Source organism: Arvicanthis niloticus, chromosome 10, assembly GCF_011762505.2.
Source record: "Arvicanthis niloticus isolate mArvNil1 chromosome 10, mArvNil1.pat.X, whole genome shotgun sequence".
Lineage (NCBI taxonomy): Eukaryota > Metazoa > Chordata > Mammalia > Rodentia > Muridae > Arvicanthis > Arvicanthis niloticus.
The window spans coordinates 59,455,168-59,476,989 of NC_047667.1; the positions used below are offsets into that span (position 1 = coordinate 59,455,168).

Sequence of the window (21,822 nt, forward strand, 5' to 3'; positions counted from 1 at the left end):
CAATTTAATTTGATATGATGATAAAGCTTTTAAAAATAAGTGTATGGTTGAAGCTAGAAATGGCGGTGCTCAGGTGGCACTGAAGCACTCGGGAGGAGAAGGCAGGGGAACTGTGAGTTTCACAGCAACGCAAACAACAATGCTCATCAAAGAAAAGAAAGTCTGGAGTGGGGGATAATGACTGGACTGTAAAAAAGATTAAAGATAAAAAAATTGAAAAAAAAAAATATGAGACCCAGTCCCAGACCACTAGAAAAATCTCATCACATATGTCTGATGTGAGATGCTCATCTGTCATGAACTGGATATTTGGGAAGCTCAGCTGTTGTGGTAATTCCACACTAAGCATTATGGGTTAAGTACAAACACGGCAGCGATTTAAGAAGGTCCAGTCTGCTGTGGGTATACACCAGGGCCACACAGCTGTTCTTTCTAAGAAACTCAAGACCTTGACTTACATTTCCCCAAACACTCCATGATCATTTCAAGGACAGCTGGTGTGATGAGGAAACCAAATTTTTGTGTTTAATCGTTTGTTAGCTTAAATTGAAACTTAGCCGTGGTCACTGGTGGCAGCTGAATTTAAACACGGGAGAACATCTAACGGTACCAGAGAAAACAGCTTTTTAAAATCCAACTCATTAATTCATTAAAAGATAATAAAAAAAATAAAGTATAATAAATCAAACAAATAGGCCAAAATGTGTCTCAAAGTGATTATAAAACCATAAAACCTTACACATTAGGCACCTTTGACAGTTCATTATTAAGTAGGAAATCTAGTGAGTTTGTGTGGCTTCAGTGTCTTTGATGAGACTAGCCTGAGAAAGAAATAAAGTAAGAGAGAGAGGGCAGGGGTGCAGGATGGGAATGGGGTGAAGGTGGGGCAAGAGGGGCGAAGAAAAAGAAAAGAGAGAAAAGAAATCACATCAAGGTTTCCTCCAAGCTCTAACCCGTGTTTCTCTATCTCACAGTGGAGAACATGTGCTACTGAAATGTCCTTTTAAGTCCCTGACCCATTTACAGTCCAGTGAGGTCATCACAGCTCCCCATTTGCTGGCTTTGACAACACTGTCACCTTTAGCATGGGGCACTGTGAAAAGGAACTTTGTATACTTTCTCTCAGAGAAGAAACTGAACACAAAGGACCAGTTATGTGAGTCAATTTTCCATCTAGGGGGCTAGCTAAACTCCAGCCCACAATATGCTACTCAGTAAGTAAATAGAAAATAGTAAATTCATTGTTGGTAATGGCTATGGTGGGCATTTATAGTTGCTGGTGAAGTATTTAAAGTAGTAAGAGGTAACAATTTAACATAGACTTAAGATTAACAAGCTGAATAAAACATGTTAAAAAATAATAAACTTGGCTTTATGAACTCTTTGTATAAAATAAAACAGAAACAATATATAAAAAAAAAAAAAAAAAAAAAAAAAAAAAGCTCTATACTGGGAAAATTAACATGTCCTATCTCAAAGCCAATTCCTAAGGACAAAAACATGAAGTTTGCTATCAGCATCAACGGGACAGTTTTTTTTTTTTTTTAAGGTAATAAAAATCCCAGTCCTTCTATTTCACTCCCATGGTCCTTTACTACTCTGCAAACGGCAAGAAGGCTCGCACGTCTAGGAACAGACATTTCATGGTTACTGTGGCCATTTCTGTACTTCCTCTCCTACAGAGCTCGCAAATTATGATATTTCCACTCTTCTACAGACAAATGCTACAGACAACAGTTCCAACCAAGCCTTTGGAGGCTTGATAACTGTTGCTAAAAGAATCTTGAGTTGTTTTTAATTAGTAAAAATGTATCTGCCCTTGTGTAATTCAGCAGTTATACAATGTTATGTGAACAATGCTGTCATCCCACATGTTTGCCCCAGGCAGGACTCGAGGTTCAGAAAATAGTCGCATCTTGTGGATTCCAAATGCCTCTGTTTTAATTATATTTAAAATCTTATATTTTAAATCCAATTATAATGCTAACATAGTAATTATAAGTCATTCTGTAATGTGTTTTCTCCATAGAGAAAGCAAATAAAGGAAACCAATCATGAGATTCTTAGTACCCAGTAGGTTTTCAAATTTTGTTTTCACTGTTGAACACCCTCTACATTGTACCCTGCTTTACCTCTTGTGGATCCATAACGTGAGAAGTCTTTGCATGGGATTATGAAATCTATGAAAGTTAAGAGCTAAATTCATAATTTGATGAACACTTGTTGAGGGACCTCTATGTGTAGATAGTGAATTTAATGGCTGCATAATATGCATTTTATGATTGGATCATAATTATTAACTGCCATTCATGGTGAGTATATAGATCAACTATGTGACATACATATGGATGAAGTACATCATCCGCCATACTGTAAAGTTTTGATCATACACTTTTAGTATCAAAATTCTGATAAGAGTCAGATTCTATACATCCTGGATCAAAACTGAACCTAAATTATATCAATACCTTCTCTTAACAAGTTATCACCACCTAGTGGCCATAAACAGATTCTGATCACGGTAGAAAGTTCTTGACTAAATTAAGGGGCTTGAGTTCTAGGTTCTCTCTGTGCTGCCCATAATCTCTGAATGTTAGTCCCTTCACTGGTGGAATGAAAACAATAGTATCCTAATCTCCTCCCTGCAAGGCTCAAGTGAGACAGCTGCATGGGAGAAAAGCTTAGGAATACTTTCCACACAAGCAGGAGTAGCATACGATGGCTGCTATGTGCTTAGCAGCAGCTAACTGCAGAGTCAGGGTCCTCTCTAGACTCTCCAGCATCAGTGCACACCACAGCCTCACTCTCCATTCTGATTTCTCTTCTTACACAGAAACATACAGAAGACCATGACGTAAACCCGAGAGAGGTATGGCCCGGCTATGAGACGTGCTTCTGTTTTACACAAGACACTCACAGTGAATGGTGTAAGAACTCCAGAAGGCAGGCCGCTCTCACACTGGTGAGTTGCCTCACAGTACAAGAGTTAGAGCTGCTTCTGCTGAACACATCTGGTCAACTTTCAGAAAGTAACTGGAAACTTCATAACTGCGTGCTTATGTTTCTTCTAAGTTTTAGCATAACCTTTATAGCTCACATGATACAGAGATATTCTAAAAACAGCAAACTAAACACTGTCTTACATTCTTAATTCATCTGATGAGGATTTGTGAATGTCTCCAGAGACCACTCTTGTATTGACTTACCTGTGTGACAGACATGCACCCCCAGCAAAGCTTTACATACTTCTTCCTTTACAGTAGTTTATTAATGCTTCCTACTAAGACAGTCACACGTGTCCTTTGCATAAAACTTAGAAAATACATTCTTCATAGCTTATTCCACCATCAGCTGTAACCTTCTTTGAAACCATCATATTTATGTCTTCTCGGTGTCCTGATGTCAGTTTATTGGTCCAGGAATCTCCTTATCTGGTAGTTTCCTTCCTGCTGCCCTAATTACCTGCACATGTTACCTCCACATCACAGCTGGCATCCCTCTGCAGTTAGCACCCCATCATGGCTGGCATCCCCCTGCAGTGAGCACCCCATCACAGCTGGCATCCCTCTGCAGTGAGCACCCCACCACAGCTGGCATCCCTCTGTAGTGAACACCCCATCATGGCTGGCATCCCTCTGCAGTGAGCACCCCATCACAGCTGGCATCCCTCTGCAGTGAGCACCCCATCATGGCTGGCATCCCTCTGCAGTAAACACCCCATCATGGCTGGCATCCCTCTGCAGTGAGCACCCCATCACAGCTGGCATCCCTCTGCAGTGAACACCCCATCACAGCTGGCATCCCTCTGCAGTGAACACCCCATCACAGCTGGTATCCCTCTGTAGTGAACACCCCATCATGGATGGCATCCCTCTGCAGTGAACACCCCATCACAGCTGGTATCCCTCTGTAGTGAACACCCCATCATGGCTGGCATCCCTCTGTAGTGAACACCCCATCATGGCTGGCATCCCTCTGTAGTGAACACCCCATCATGGCTGGCATCCCTCTGTAGTGAACACCCCATCATGGCTGGCATCCCTCTGTAGTGAACATCCCATCATATCACCTGTTCTCTGTGTATCACTTGGCAATGCTAAGTGCTGGGGTGCATGCCACAGTGTTTTCTGGGAATGGGATGCACCCCTTCCTTTCTTCCACAAACAGGTTTCTCTCTTGCTTACCAAATCCTTTCCACGCTTTAAGATCAGGTAGAGGGTTATTTTTCTAGGAAGAAGAAGTTCTTAACCAGTAAGATCTATTTGCTGCCTCCATCTTACCTGCCCTACATCTTCCACTCATTTCTCCAACAATAATTCTATATTTGAATGTCTGACTTCAATTTCTATCCCACTAGAGTTTCTGAGGAGTGTTACTACTCCAACACTTATGTTTTATTAACAACTTGAGCATAAAAATTAGTCCAAATACCATTCTAATACAAGACAGTACAAGACCCTGGAAGAGATGGCAGACCATATACAAAATAAGGACCTGTTTCTAACTACATTCAAAACAATAAAACAGCATCAATCAAAATAACACACAAGGAAAGGATGGGCCTTTCCTCTCTGGCATCAGATCTGAAACAGTATTCTTTACAAACTGTCATAAGCTCAAAGACACAGTCCCATTCCACACATCATCTCATAAGTCAGAACCCTGGCCACTGATGCACAGAAAGAATAAGAGAACCACTTTATAGCTAGTACTTCCCTTTTATTCCCTTTAAATCTAAGAGATTTCCTACTTTACAACTACTTGCTTTGACATTGTAACTTTCATTTTTCAATATGGAATGTGTAGGTCACACAGAGACACAAGTGAATGCATATTCACTTGAGCATATTTAATAAAAATTCTTTGGAATCAAAGTGCACATTCTTGACTGCCTACTAAATCCCTCTATACTGCATCACAAACAGCACTGAGATTTTAACAGTTGGTATATACTCAAACAGACACATTAGAGTAAAGCTAGCAGAAACGTAATTTGGTAGTAATTTGTGTTTAAATGATCACTATACAGTGACAATGGTAGAGGGTGGAGAAGCACTATACACTGAGAGACAAACAAATATCCACAAGGAAGAAACGGTGAGCCATTCAAGATGTCTGAACGGCAGTGCCATGCCTAGATAACCACTCAGGCTTCTGGTGTCCACCAGAGTGGATGAGACGGAGAGCACAGAATCTCAGCAGGAAATTCCAGATACATTCCTATCTATAAGTATCTCACCAACATCGCACGTCTGAACTCCACGGCAATGGTCTCTCATGGCACAAACCTCAGGGAGGTCAGAGCACCTACAAGTGCTAGGTCAAAGGTCAGCAGCTCCGAGTGCAAGTGCCCAGCTCCTACTTTCCTGTGTCCTGTGCTGTCAGTTGGGCTGGTGCCCTTCAGCGCTCAAGTCCATAATCATGAGGCCATGGTTGCAGTGTCCACAATGCATAGGCCATGGGTACAAGTGATTCAGAGTCACCCTGTGCCACATTTTAAATAGATGAGAAACTACAGCTAGCTCAGTGATTCGGAAAACCATAATACAGGCAGACAGGAGTATAACGCTCTGTGCTTCCTGTGTGAGCAGTGGCTGGTGCAACTTACTTCTCATGTACATGCGGTCAAGAATCACGTGTGTTTTATGTCACCCCACTATGGAGCTGCTATTGTCACCACTGACTAGTCAAAGAGTTAGTTTTTGGTTGAGAAGGACAAACAAACAGGGTCCTATCTGCACTTCTGATCTCTCTCTCAAGCCAGGAAAGATGTTTTACTCAAGTTGACTGGCTCACATTACAAATTCTAATAATGTACTTCTTTCTCTGTTTTGGATTTTTGTAAGTTATATTACTCTACAAATGTTGTTAAGCCTTCATTATAAACTTCAAATTTTACAAATATATTTTTATATTATACAAACACACACACACATATATCTGCAACTCTTCCAAAAACATTTTTTCTTTTCTCATAAATTCCGTGGAGTCCCAGTGAAATACTAATTTGATCACAGACTGTCTTATAATTATACAAAAATTAACATTTTAACAAATTTCTCTTTCTGATTCAGAAAATAATTTCAAAAAACCTTCATTCTATGGAGGAAAAAGAAACTAAATTCCAGGTAAATCAAATATTAAATGTAAAATAAATTATAAAAAATTAAATTAATTTGAATGAATGTTCATTTACGTTATAGAGAACAAAAGAGAAAAATGTTATAAAAGGGATAAGCTAATAAATTTTGTTAAGAGAAAAGTCTTTTCTATTAAACTAAAGCAGAACTGGAAGAAAAACAGCAAATTAAATGTAAATTAAAATTAGTTACTAATGCTTGTTTAAACTTACTTATAGAAGAAAAAAATCACTCAAGACTAGTTCTTCAATCCCACTTGGGAGGGAGAAGAAAGTAGTCACAGAGGCGGGGGTAGGCAGAGGGAGGGAGGGACCTGGATGAGAGAGGGGACAGGGAGGGAAAGAGGGGAGAATATGATCAAGTATTGCAGGCGTGGGGGGCAGGACTGAAGCCCTGAGGGCCAGCAGAAAGAAGGGAAACAGGCAAGGGAGGTAGGAGGTGGGGAGACCCTCTAGAATGTACCTGAGACCTGGGAGGTGAGAGATTCTCAGGACTCAGAGGGAGGAAACTTGGATGAAGTGTTCTACAATGGGGAGAGGGAGCTTGTGGAGTCCACCTCCAGTATAAAGACAGAACATCAAGTGGAGGGATGGGGTTGCCATCCCACAGTCAAAAGCTCTGATCCAGAGTTGTTCCTATCTGAAGGAACTGCAGGGACAAAAATGGATAAGAGCATGAGAGAAAGGAGGTCCAGTAACAGGCCCAAGTTGGGATCCAGCTCAATGGAAGGCCCGAGGCCCTGACACCGTTACTGATGCTGTGCTGTGCTTGCAGACAGGAAGCATGACTGCCCTCTGAGAGGCCCAACAAGCAGTGGAAAGAGTCAGATGCAGACACTAGTGCCCAACCAATGGACAGAAGCCGAGGCCTCCTGTGATTGAATTGTGGAAAAGCTAGAAGAAGCTGAGGAGGAAGGAGGCCCCATAGGAAGACCAGCAGTCTCAACTGACCTGGACCCCCGAGATCTCTCAGACACTGAGCCACCAACCATGCAGCATATACCAGCTGATACAAGGCCCCTGACTCATATACAGCAGAGGACTGAAGGGTCTGGCTTCAGTGAGAGAAGATGCACCTAACCCTGGAGAGACTGAGGCCCCAGGGAGTAGGGGAGAGGGCTGATAGGGTGGGGGTGGGGGGTGGGGACATCCTCTTGGAGACTTAGGGGGAAGTATGAGATGGGGATCGGTCGGGATGGGGTGGGGTGCAGACAGGGAGGGGAATGAAATCTGGATTGTAGAAAAGGATTAAAGAATAAAAAAATAGAAAAAAAAAGAGTTCTAATGCAGATGGTGGGACATCTATTGGTATAATTTTTTGTGAAGGGATTTTGACAAATATCGTGAACTTTTAAAAAAATATTTGGGTTTAATGGAAGAATTATGGGCTTCAAATTTTTTTTTTTTTAATTTTTATTTTTTATCATGGGGCTTTGAATTGAGTAGTAGACCTAGATTCAAAGTGTTCCTCTACGACCTTAACAAAATCCATGGTCTTCATGGCACACACTGAAACATGCCACAGACACTGGGCTTACTGATACACAAGAAGGGCAGGCAGGTGATACACAGGCAGAGGTGAGCTTGTGATGGGACAAGCTCTTCATCTCAAGTATGCAGGGCAGTTTCCAAAGTTTCTACTTCCAAAGGCTCCGTGGTCTTACTTTACAACAGAATTCTCATCCTGATATTTTCCTACTGCTACCAACTCCTCAGGTTCCATTACCTAACACTGATAAACTCAAGGACCGGTTCTCCATGCTTGGTGCAGAACACATATTTAGTATTATTTTACTCTGTGTGTAAGTGCTTTGCCTCCATGTGTGTCTATTACTATGTGCATGCCTGGTACCCACAGAGGCCAGAAGATGGCACCCAATCACCTGGAGCTGGAATGACAGACAGTTGTGAGCTGCCATGTGGGTGCAGGGAATTGCACCCAGGGCCTCTGGAAAAGCAGCCAGTGCTCTTTTAACCAATGGGCCATCTGTCTACCTCCATACCTAGCTTGTCGCTGCTATGGGCAGATTATTTCCTAATGCACAGAATGATCAAAAGAGGATCTACTGGGAGTCAAGAATGAACCAGACACTTCCTAAGACCCATTTCTCTACCAAATAGTTGTATTATCTCCACTTTACAGATATCACGGATATTTACAGTAATTATGGGCTGGTCTAGCCAGGCATGTGAGACTTTAGTCTTGGACACATCTGTGTCATTGTCACTATCCAACTCCACCACTTCAGACTCGGAACTTGGCAGAGAGCATCAACCAAACATCACAGCTGGACAGCTGACTTTGTCATGGTGGCTTGTGTCTGAAATCAAAACAGTAAGCCTAACCTTTTCCACGTCCTATCTACCGTCTGTCTGGACTGCCTGAACTGTGCCTGGACTGCACAGTAGAACAGTTAAATTTTAACAACTGACACACCTTTGGTGTCACTGCCATCTTCCTCTGATCCTCACCTAACGTCCCCATGTGCACGTCACCTTTCCTTCATCTAAATTCCTACAATTATAATTACTCCAGTCACAAGTTTGCTCATCAGTCGTCTACTGAGTACACATTTCCTCAGCACATACTTAGTGCTAGGCCTTGTAATGGATGCTCAGGGGTAGGGAGTGTGATGGGGCATAATCCATGACCATTCCCTTTGGATAGCTGTGGATTACACCATGCTAGGGTGCTCATCACAGCCCAGTAGGATTAGTTACTTCTTTAAGTAACTTAGAGGAAGAAATCTGTGATGCAGAGCTTGCTTTATTTATTTGCTTGTCCCTTTAGGTATAGAGAAAATTTCCTGCCACAATAGCAGGGACTTAGGGAGACTACTCTGATGATTGGATGGTGGAATCCATGATTTCTCCCTGCTGTTTCCTAAGGTTGCAGGGTGAGTTGCATCTCCTCCCCTGTGCCTGTCCCCAGCTTCCCGATCTTCCATGGTTACCTCTATTAGGGATAGCTCTACTCAGTGCTAAGCACAGAAACACAGAGTAACACAGACAAGGAGCCCGAGGACTAGAAATGGTGATGCTGGGCTGGATGCTATACCAATTCTTAAACTAAAGTAGAAAGCAACGGTAAAACACAGAAGGCATCTTAGCCACTACATTCCACTATATTATGGGGTCCTGGTAAGTAACTGAACAGCTCAGTACCTCCTTGGCTTCAATGAGTGTCTAGGAATTTTATAGTACTAAAACTGTTCTTTAATCCAGTCTCTGGAAGATTGCTGAGTATATTTTAATGCTATTTAGCACATGATGGAGACGTTTATTTTATATTATAACTTCATCATGATATACAGCTACAAGTTTGTACACTGTGCAACCAAACCATTCTGTACAACTGACAGTCTACACATCTCGTCTTGTATTTGTATATATTAGAGAAGTAGAAATTTTTGCAGGTTTGTGTATTTGATGAGTTCAGACAAAGAAAGCATTCAATACAGAGTTTACACAAGGTTTTGAATGCCCTTGGAATCAGGGCTCACTGTGACATATTCAACATAAGGTTATCAATGTCTTGTGACACCTACTTGAAAGACTTTGTGCTCATGAATTTGACAGTATACTCTCACCATGTACCTATTTTTATCATAGTAAGAGCAGTTTTATCTTATATTCATGAGATCCAAGCTATACGAAAAAAAAAAAATCTAATTGCAATGGATAATCTCAGTTAAAAATTAAAGTAGAAAAACATTTGTCATTAAAACAATGGCAAACTAGCTGGGGCATGGTGGTGCATTCCTAAAGCCCAGCACTTGAGAGCTGAGTGCAGGAGAACTGGAATTTTGATGTAGTCTTGGCTATATAGTAGTGCCTTGTCTAAAACAAATAAACAAGCCAAGAGAGAGTTGTTATTAGAAATGAAAATCAGTGAAAGTTTCATGAGCTGTTGTTTATGACTTTAATATTTTTAAAAGCAGCACATGTAGCTTATCCAAAGCTGTGAATGGGTCAAGCGGTATTCACATACTTGTAAACAATGTAACAAACACAACTCAGAGAACATAACCGGACGAAAGTGACCTACATCAGCAACGTTATAAAGTCCTCACCTATTAATATCCTGCTCTTCTGGATGCCCGTTTTTACTTCATCATCAATCAATCCAGTGAGCACCTGGCACATTCTATCGATTGACTCAAGGTGCTCTGGGCAGTCGTTAGATATTTTAAGTCTGTCAAACCACACATTGGAGAGCCCTCCCTTCAGAGGAGTATATGGCCTGTTTAATACAAAACAAAACGAGAGCAATGTTAAAACAGTTGCTTTAATTTCTGAAGGATTGATATACTATTTTTTTTTTTTTTTTGCTGAATCTTATGGTAAAGAATTTATATGGAAAATGCCCTATGCATACTACATTAGTTTTCTTATATTTATTCCATTAATATTTTCTAAAGCCGGGTCACCATTTTTACTTAACTGTCTAAATGGTACATTCATCTACTTGAGAGAGGTGTGCCATGGGCTATGTGGAAGTCAGAGCACAATTGGCAAGTATCAATTCTCTCCTTTCACCATGAAGATTCCAGGGGTGGAACACAGGTCTTCAGTCACGGTGACAAGTGCCCTTACCTTTGAGCCACCTCACAAGCCCATTAAATGTTTATTTTTAGGAGGTAGAACAAATATGTTAGTATGATTCTTTGCCCTCTCATGTACATTAATGCTACAGAATGGACTTCATGGTCTATACACATGCTGTGCACACTGCAAATATTCCAATTATAATGTGGTTAAAGGTTTCAGGTCTAAGTTCTGTGCTAGCAGAGGTTTAAACAGGTGTACGGGTGTGTGTGTGTGTGTGTGTGTGTGTGTGTGTGTGTGTGATGAAGATTTGGGAGATGCTTTGTTGTGGGTCTACCTGCTCTTCAGCCCATAAGATTCACAAGGGCAGTAGGAGCAGAGAGGACAAGCAGGGGGTTCAGAAGCCCTGTGAGTACGTACATACAGTGAATGACCACACTGGGACCGTGAGTACGTACATACAGTGAATGACCACACTGGGACCAACTATCAGGAGGCAGATCAACTTTACTTAGGGTGATTCAAGGTTTATAAAGTTTTCGGGACTAACATCCAGTCCCTTTGTTGAGGTCATTGTTTGAGGGTTTAGGATACTAAAATGCCTCATTAGCATGGGGAAGCATTTCAGAAATCCTAGGTATTGGCTGAACAGGTTCTTCTCAGGAAAAGAGAAATGATCCTATAATCTAACTGAGGCTATGGGACATTCCTACTCGATCTTAGAATTCCCCAGAGAAGGTTAGAGAAGGAGAAGCCCTGCTAATGAAGGGAGGCTCCCATATTGTGCAGAGCCCAGAAGATATCCAGTCATGGTGAACTTCAACCTTAATTAAAAGAATTTCCCAACACTTTGTGGAAATCATAAAAGGTACAGGAGGCATCTGCACTAAAACACGGAGAAGGAAGGGCTGCCTGAGATTAGAGACAGGCAGTTGGACCAGAGGGGCTGCCCATTCCTTGACAAATTCTCATTTTCTCACCTAACAACAATATTTGTGGTTTGCTTTATATGCAAAACTGCCACAGATGAGCTAGCCAGCAACACCATGATTGACAGGCATCTCAACTAATCAGTGACTCTCATCTTACCTCTTCACTTCCTTTCTCAGACTCAGCTACGTACTCACCTTCCAAGCCACGTAGTATTAAACTTGTAGCTTAGGGAAGTGAAAGGCAGGGACAAAAAGACACCAACCAGACCAGACCTGCTTCTTCACTCTTCTCTGAGACCACAAGACTAAGTGCAGCACACCCAATAGCTTCTCTAGTGTTTGCAACACACCTGGTAGCACTGAGGGACAGGGACAAACCACCACTTCCCCTGCTGATGACACTGCAGCAGACAAAGAGACATTCAACCTTGAAGCCTGGTTGTATTTAAAACTTTCCCTGGAAAAACTGAAAGAAACCTAGAAACAAGGAAGATGCCTTGGCTAAAATATAACAAAAGTCTATAAATGTAACAAAAGTCCACGAATGCCCTTCAACATATTAATAGAACCACGTAGCAGATACTGCTTTGGAATGAGCCTTCTTGTATTTTGATACATGCAATGAACATTTCTGTCAATGCAAAACACCAAATTTCTCCTGCCTTCTGCATGTATAAAAATATGTTACCGATATGGTAGTGTGTTACTTTATATTACTAAGTATGCACATACACATTGGTCCAGTTCCCATATACACCACTTTGGTTTCTGAGACAATAGATCTGATGTGACTTTTGCTCATTTCCTTACCTCTCCCTTTACAAGACTCTTTCTCCATAGTGGCAATCAGTCTTCAGCATTTGTAACTGCACGCTCAGTGCTTTTCCACATATACTAAGACATAACCTTTCAACACCACTTTTCTCCTGAGTGCTACATCCTTTCAAAACCGGAAAACACAGTCCGCTGCCTATACATGCAACGCTCTTCCCCACAATGTCTTGTGGAAATCCATCTGGAAAGTTCTCACCTATGCACCTTCTCATTAGTGAATGCTAGTCTTCCACAATTCTGTCTGAGTCACTGGGCATTTTGGTCCCTGTCAGCCCTACCAGCCCCCTTTGCTATGCATCAAATAATTATGTAAATAAATGTTTCTATGCTCACAGATAAAACTATTTGACAATTTGAGAGTCTCCCATTCTCCCCATGATACAGATCCCAGCCTCTGTGGACAGGGTAACACTAAACATATATAGTTAATATAGATGTATGTTTTTCATGTAGCGGGACTATTATTCCTATAGAACAAAGACCAAGAATCATATTGCTGGAATGGAGGTACAGTTTTTACCTTAGTACATGTTGCAAAGTTGCCTCCATAAAGGTGGTAAAAATCCACCATTTACCTTCACCACAAGAAAAACTACCTTTCCCCAAAGCATTTGTGCAAACAGGTACCAGTGGAGGTACTAAGTACTAACATGCTCTCACTTGAGTGTATCCATTTACAAAATAAACGTCATTGGTTTAACATTGAAAACTGTGCTCAGTTTTAACTTAGAAGTACAAATGCTTCTGACATGGCAATCACCTTCCACTACCTTCTGGAGGCACTCCCTTTCCTAAGGAGGAAGCCCCCACCCCCACTTACAAACCCTTTCAGACAAGAGAGTGCCCAACCATCAGTGCAGGTTAACCTTGCCTATTCTAAATCATCATATCGATGGAAACAAGGACTGACACCATTAGCTCTTTTTGTCTAGCAGGGTTTAAAGTTTTTCTCATTCAGAAGAACACTTCTATATTGTGGGCAAAGACTTGCCTTCTGTTTCAAGTGTGCCTTTTTGCCTAAATGTATTTTGCATATTCATATGCATTTAAAATAGCCTTTAAATGACTTTATAATTTAACTAGAATATGATTACATCATTATAAAGTATTCTTTTTATCAGATAAAAAAATTCACACTTGAAAGCATTTGAAATGTCTTCATTAAAAAGTTCACGTTCTGAATTTCCTGATTTAAATGCTTTTTCCAAGTACACAGGTTTTTACACAGAAATAGTATTATCCAACATGGTCTTATCTTGATAGCCTTGTGTTTCCATCTTTCACTTTTCAAAGCTTAAACTTAGGGAAACGTTTTCATATATGATATGACTGAAGTTCAAATTCATTTTATCCAATATGGACAGGTAACTATGTGGAGACAGAGGCGGGATAGGGAATGACAGAAGGAAGGAGGTGCCATTCTTTGACAAGTGGAAACTTATACGTAAGGTACACTCTATATACAGGGAACGAACCTCTTGTTTAATCTGATAGAAAAGTACAAATTCAGTACTGAGCTTGGGAAAATCTAGAAAACTATCTCTCAAATACATCCCAGCATTCTGAGCCTCTGTAAGGACAGACTCCTCTGCTGATCTATGCATTTGTCTGTGGGTGCCCCTGCACAGACTCCTCTGCTGATCTATGCATTTGTCCCTGGGTGCTCCTGCCCCCTCCTCTTACCACCATCACACTAGATGTCATACTTACTACCTTAGGCATTATTTAGTCAAGAAGCCATTCAAAACACTTAGAAAGTTTAAAAAATAAATAATTCTCTTTAAATGTCTTTGGAGATTTTAAACTAATATGCATTATTACCAGAGGTTAATGTTTTAAGAGAGAAGCTTTGGAGGAGGGCAGGCTTCTGTAGACTAAGTTCTCAGGCCTTTTCCCCACTGCTCTCTATCCAGGCCCTCACTTTCTGTGGAAAAGATAGAAGCCCACAGCTCTCCTCTCACACCACTAAGCCTCCTGACTTCAGAAGCTGCCCGGCTCTGTTCAGGAGATAGCTCAGGTACAATGAGAATGCAGAAAGCACCCAGGCCTTCCTCCTCCTAGAGACCTTCTCAAGGTTAATTCCGAGTCCACTGCACACGAAAGCAGGTGCTTTGTTCTCAGTCATTGTCACACGGTAAAGTACCTAGTTCACTGAGACCAAAGACCCAGAGAAGCCCAGCTCTGGAGCTGATACCCAGCCCTCACTCTGGAGTTCCAGTCAGACTGTCGACCTCTGGAGCTCCATCAGCTTCTCTCTCCATTTCCCTGCGATTTCTCTCACTGTTTATTTGTCTGTCTAAGCACTTAAATAAGGATGATATCATAGGCTAAAATGTGAATCATTCTGGGAACTCAGCCATTAATGGGAAAAAATGATACTCGCTAACTCTTTCCCCTTTGACAATGCCTTATTTGATTAATCTAGGTAGATGCCCCACTGAGGTAGAGCCCAGTGTAAATCTCCATTTACTCATCTGGACGGCTTTCTCATTTCTCTAAGAAAAAAATAAAAAAAAAAATTCTGTTTAAATGGGATCATTAAGATAATTTAATGGGATAAAAAAGGCTTTAGAACTCTTTTTGCTAAGAAAACAATCAAGAGTACATAAATCTCCAAAGATGTTAGAATAACCTTTAAATAACACATAAAAGATTGTTTTTTAAACAGCTAAAAGGTTTGGCACATGTGTTATATTCATTCACTTTCTTCCTCAAATAAATCACTTTATTAGCTGGTATAAAAACAGTTCAGACATTACCACAATAAACAAATATGTTCAGCAAAGAACATCTGTGCAGCTCCTAAACCAATCAATCAATCAGCCTGTTACCCACTGGTGAAGTATTAGACTAGAATACATATCTAAACCTTTTTTTTTTTTTTTTAAATAAAAAGGCATTCAATTGAATACACACTTCTGTTTTCATCTGTATTCCCCTAAAGTTATAAGAGTCAAAAGATCATCTGCAGCCTTTAGGATAGCAATCTGGCTCTGGTCTCTCTTTGTCCTCCTTTCAGAATTCCCCCAGCATGCTCTAGGCTCCAGTGCTATTGGACCAGCTTGTCAGTGACTCAGGAGCATTACATCAGATGTCCTCTCCCAGCCCTGAGCTCCTCACCATTCCCTGTGCAGACTCTAGGCTCCAGTCAGATGATGTCATCAGGGTCCTCTCTCAGCCCATCTCTTCCCATCATTCCATGTACTGAGCTCCCACTGACTATTCAGGTGTCAAATGAGAAGTCACCTTCTAAAGGAATCCCTTTGACTCCTCAATGCTGCCTCTATTCTGCAAGGACTCTATCTCGCTAGTGTCACCACTCTTCACAGCATTCATCGCTATCGGAGATTGTAATTGTTGCCGTTTGAATTGAGCCTGTATATGAGCAGTGGGCCTCTGGCCTCCTCCACATGTACATGAATACAGATGCATGTGCATACCCTTATCTGTACATTCCCCTTGTGAACATGTAAAAACATGATAAATAACATAAGTGTCTAAGTCTGCTTTAGAGTATACATTTACTGAAAATGATAAGCACTCATTTATAGGTGGGAGAATGCACAGTCAGCAGTTAGGGCACATGCAAGTCTGATGGGTTTTAGGATTTTTCAAATTATCAACAGAATTTATATCATAAAAATTATAAATGGACTATAAAAAATTATTATTTTTAATGGAAATTCTGTTATATCCAAACTAAGGAAACCTGTGGTTGTAAATAGTTAAAAAAAAATATGCCACAGAACAAAAATATTTATTGAGTACTTCCAATAAATGAGTCCAAGTTAACATAATGAAAAATACTATTCTACCTTTCCATTTTAATTAACACAACAAACTATTGTTGACTTTTATTTAATATACTCCTAGCTGATTTATAGTAGAGGACAGGAACACTTATGAACAACAGGGTTAATTAATGATTTAGTGAAAACACAGTGATATACCATCATAGACTCCACTGAACAGCATAGTAAACAACTGCTTCCTTCTTAAGCTCTAGGTGGCATTTATGACTATGAAAAATAAAATTATAGCCTTGCTTGATTGCATTCTTAACATATGTAATGAAAGACATGAGAATCATACAGGGGAAGGGAAATGGGGACCTTGTAATCTTGAGTTCTAAAATTCTGTTAAAGTAGTAAAAAGATGGGGAAAAGTCTGTGATTTGTTTTTAGCCTTACCACAATCTGGGAATGAGATAATTAAACTGAAATATTAAAAAGTTTAGATAGTGAAACAATGAGAAAAATAGGACATAGGAGAAAAGACACCGACAGATTTGCAGTCAAGCCTATAAATTCAAAGTTACATTAAATATAAATGGCTAAACAAATCATTTAAAATACAAAAATTGTTTAATAGATTGAAGATATAAACAAAGCCCAATTACTTGTTGCCTATAACAAATACATTCTAAATACAACTGATAGACAATCTAAAGATAAAAGGACTGGAAGTTTGCGATGAACACTAATCAAAGTAACATAAAGTCATGAAAAAATGTAAAATAAGTGTAGGAAAGCTGCTGTGCAGTATACAATTATTATACAAGTTACATTTTGGGTTGTTACCACAAGTTAGGAGTGATCATTTTGTAAGAAAAAGGTAATTATTAAAGTCCTTTGTTCATGACTCCCAGAGCCTCTTAAAAATAATTATTGGCCATTTATAAAATATAAGTTAATACTATCAGCCACCTTATACTGTCTTGGTATTTTTAAATAGTATAAATAAAAATATACCTGAAGAGTTACCATGGTAGAATTTATAAGCCACAAAGTCCCAGTGAGAAGCCAGAGACTGGGATTCTATAGGATATTTTATCTGATAGCAATGGAATGAAACTAGAAATCAGCAACTGTGAGACAACGGAACCAACCCTCGATGCACGAAATCACCAACAGACATCTAATGGCTTCCTGGTTAAGTGGGTCCAGGATTTTGGGGAGGGGGAAGGGAGGGGAAGGTCAAGTTAGAACAGTAACCACACAAGCCCTTACCACAGTGACTGACATCTGCTGAGAAGCAAAGGCCTACACCCTTCCTTTGCATCGTGGCTGCCTTCTGCATTAGCTCTGCTAACTTCCTTGTTCCCTGAGGATATCTACTCTGGGAACTAAGCTTCCAGGCTACAACACAGCCCAAGCCTCCAAATGGTGGGCTGGGGAGATGTGTCCCATGTAAGCATGTGGATCTGAGTGCAGGAGTGTTGGGATTGTCTGTAATCCCAGTGCTGGGGGTTGGGAAAAGGTCAGAGAAGGGCAGATAGCTCCCTGGAGCTTGCTAGCCTGGAAGTTTTGTCAAATTGGTGAGCTCCTGGTTTGGTGAGAGACTGAAAAGGTAGAGAGCAAGACACAGGTAACTGCCTTCAGCCTCTGGCCTCTATGTACACAGATCAACATGCACACATATATACACACTCAACAATAGAAATAAAATGAACTCCAAATAGTAAAACCCATTGAGGTGCCATAATACAGAGACTGCAGGAAAGCCCCAGCCAGCTAATATCCAGCATCAACTGCTGGCTGAATGACTAGGCCGTCAGATGAGGGATCCAGTCCCCAGCAGACAAATCAGGAGCCGCACCCTACCTTCAAGCTTTCCCAGGAGAAGCCCCAAGAACAACAGAATGGAATTGAGTCACCACTATCGTGCCCTTTCTGAATTCCTAAACCACAAAATTTGTGACCATAATAAAAGTGTGGCTTGTGGGTAATTTGTTACACAGGAATTACACAGGGAACACAAAGGTGCTAGAAAACCTTCCAACATAAATAAAATAGAAAAATAAAACATTGTGAGATTTGGCTAGAGTCGTGATAAAATTACTGCTCTAATATAAATAGGAAGGGAAAAGAAAATGGGCATACATAAATGAAACAGAAAATGAAGAGTAAGAAAAAATGGTGCTGGGTAAGGTGGAGACCACCTGCAGTCCAGCACTCAGGACACAGAGACAGAACTGCCAGGGGTTCCGGGCCAGCCTGAGCTACGTGCAACTCCATGTCCAAACTACAATTAGAGAAAAGAACCAAGCCTAAGGTGGTTCTAAAATAGACTTGTAAACTGGTTACCCTGCCAAGGTAACACACACACACACACACACACACACACACACACACTAAAATAGTAACAAAATATTACTATGAGAACTGAAATAAAATATATAAACAGAAATTTAAACATTAAAAATAAATATCGTGAACTCAGAGACAAATCCCAGCAGATACAAATCACTGACACTGACTTGAAAAATACATAGAAAATCTGAAAACGTGGATTCTACAAAAGAAAACTAATTCATTGCCAACAACTCACCCACCAGAACTTCAGGTGCAGGTGAGTTCTCTAAGTGCTGTCAAACAACCATAGATGATGGGGTACAGACCTGGAGGGATGAACACTTCCAAACATCACAGACAACCCCAAGCATATGGCAACATGGAGTATAAAGTACTCTTGGTTTAAAGTTTGAAAAGCACGGATACAGAATTCATGTTAAAACTGATAATGCATGAAAGCCAAGGGATGAAAACCTTTATATTCTTAGCAAGAGATGAAAACAACTCAATTCGTAGAATAATGTCCCTAATAACTTTTTCATTATTTAATCTCTTACATTTACAATTAGGCTGAAACTCATAATCTTCCCAGTTTCCTCAGAATTATCAGCGGTCCCTTTTAACTCCCTAGAAACCAACTACAAACAAGCTCTTTTGAAAGTTGATGTGCCAGGGTAGGGCAACACCCAGGGGGACCCCACCCTCTCAGAGGAGAAGGGGAGAGGGAACAGAAAAGGACTCTGTGAGGAGGATGGGGAGGGGGCAGCATTCAGGATGTGAAAGAAAGAAAGAAAGAAAGGAAGAAAGGAAGAAAGAAAGAGAGAAACAAAGACTAGATCATGAGAAATCAATCTTGGTTGTATGACACAAGACAATATTTGTTTATGCAAAAAATAAATTTGAAAATAAGACTATGTGGATGCTTATTTAATATTTATAAAAAGCAGCTCATGACCTCAGAACTACTTCATGCCTATCATTATGAATCCCATTAAATGTACCTACAGGTTTCCATACCTCATGTCTGTCCTGATTTACTGATTCAAAGAACCTGAGAGGACTTAACATCCTTTGAAATCTGGAAAGAATGTTATAAAATTCTTTTCCAGGGATTATGAACCCAGGTCAAAAAGACTATCTTGGCTGAAAATATTTAGTTTGCTTTTGGGGTGTGTGAGGTGGAGAGGGGTGTCTGAAAGATGAATGATATGCAGAGTCACAGGAAGCGGGCAGTGGGCTGGGGCAAGGTCGGTCAGAACAGCTGAGTTATTCCCAGAGCTGATCTGTGGTCTGTTGGTAGGTCAGCCACCTGGGGAAGCTTGGCCAAGGACGCAAATTTCAAAGTAAAGCATGCATTTTTACAGGTGGGAGGTGAGGGCCCTAATTTAAAATCTCAAATACAGAGTTAAAGTTGAAAACATCTAGTTGGCGCATATGTATATTTTATTCCATGAGTTATACTTAGAGGTGAAGTTGAGCGTTGCGTACCTGGAGGGAGCCGTTGGATAAATAATCTTTATGTGCTGGAATGTTAAGTCTTGGTTTAGCACCTGCTTGATCCACTGTCTCAGTCCTTGGCCAGAGTCACCTGACAAAATTACAAAATCCACTGTCAGATAAACATCTTCACAACACAGTGCATTTAAAGGCACTCTTCACACTTCAGGCCACTTGAAGGCTGGGAGAGAGAACCCCCCAAATCCCCACATGCTAAAAAGAGCTGTTCGGATAGCTGAAGCAGTTGATTAAGCACACAATCTTTATTATTACACATGTGAAGGCAATGTTTATCAGCTAGAAACCGATCCTTATACTGAATCTCAGTTCTCCTTGTTTGTGGTAGATATAATAACTTCTTCTAGAGCAGAATTCTTTTGAGCTATTGTTTGACACTACTCATTTCTCATCTTACCCTTTAAAAAAATCCCACTGTGGTTTACACCATTGTAGCTGGCATGACGTAATACAATTTTCTCGGTGAAAGCAAGTCTTCAAGGAGTGGGCAAGGCATTCATTGTATTTCAAATTTAAATGTGAAGAAATCAGATTTTAACTGTATTGATAATATTTACATAACCTAACACCATGGCCAAAAATAAATAAATAAATAGTATAAGAATTAATGTATGTTTATCTGCATGGAGACAGAGAAAGAATCTAAGTGTGCCTTATATATCACTGAAAGGAGGGTGGATGAAGAGAGGTGGAGAGGCAGTGTGTACTGGATAAGGCTTCCACTTCCTAGGGTTTCTTATAACTTTGGCAACATCTGACTGAACCTCCTAAAGACATTATAAAGGGAGGGAGCCACTGCGACACACAGAATGGCCTTTATCAGCCTTAAAGGTGAGTATGGGGCACAGACATTCACTTGAGAAATTGTAAGTATGATGGAAACCCATGAAGGAAACACTGGAGCTAAGGGACCCATGCGGGAGCTGAAGCCAGCAACAGAGATAACCATTTACATCACTCAACATAAAAGGCGCCATTTCCCCTCACATTTTGGAAGCAGACAAAGGTTCAAATACACGTGGTCGCATATTCCCATCTATTTTTTACAGCAGCTATGCTTTAGACCAGACTCTAAAGCTTTTTAAACTGCTTTCTTTATTAAATGGGATCTGTTTTTACATTTTCAGGCTTGGGGGAGAGGGACAACTGAATGTTGGAAAACAACATTCATCTAACCATTCACAAAGTTCACTTTCTTAAAAAGCTTGTACACATCATACACATGTAGGAAAGTCACAAAAAAAATTTTTTTTTGAATGACAAAAAAAAAGTTAGTACCTTATTCCAAAACCATGGTAAAACTGTGTAATTAGTCTGTTTATATTTGGATTACCTAGAAGCCAAACACTTCCTGTTCCTGTAACACAAACACATGCTCAAGTCCAATGTAAAACTGTTACCCTCCAATCTGGAGGGCCAAGGCTTTCTTCCAGTCTGCTTTCTGATGCTGTAATAAAGCACTGACCTAGACCAACTTGGGAGGAAAGGGTTTAAGTTACTCTCCTAGCTAACAGTCCATCACCATGGGAGGCCAGGAGCTTAAGTAGGAGCAGAGGCAGGAAGCACACAGCACAGCTGATACTGGCTTGTTCCTGTGGCTCACGATCACTCAATCAGTTTTATACAACCCAGGACCATATGCCCAGGGGAAGCAATGGCAACAGAGGGCTGGAGCTTCCTAATCAATCAACAATCGAGACCATTCACCATAGACATAGTCATGGGCCACTCTGAACTGAGCAATCTCTCAATTGAGACGCTCTCTTTCTCACGTGACTCC

At 40.6% G+C, this 21,822-nt stretch overlaps 1 protein-coding gene and 1 long non-coding RNA gene across 3 annotated transcripts in view; one reads left to right on the plus strand and one right to left on the minus strand.

Annotated features, from left to right (window-relative positions):
* Positions 1–21,822, minus strand: part of Lyplal1 (lysophospholipase like 1) — a 60,158-nt gene that overhangs the window by 36,512 nt on the left and 1,824 nt on the right. The window contains exons 2-3 of the mRNA XM_034513274.2: positions 20,016–20,115; positions 10,213–10,382 (exon numbers count right to left, since the gene is read on the minus strand). Of these exons, the coding sequence (XP_034369165.2) occupies positions 10,213–10,382; positions 20,016–20,115 (270 nt within the window). The remainder of the gene's footprint in view (positions 1–10,212; positions 10,383–20,015; positions 20,116–21,822) is intronic.
* On the plus strand, positions 1,089–7,250 carry LOC143443817 (uncharacterized). Of its 2 annotated transcripts, XR_013113110.1 has the most exons (4): positions 1,089–1,214; positions 2,834–2,962; positions 6,075–6,128; positions 6,915–7,250. It is a non-coding gene; the product is annotated as an uncharacterized LOC143443817 (long non-coding RNA). The 2 variants fall into 2 exon arrangements; XR_013113109.1 differs by lacking the exon at positions 6,075–6,128.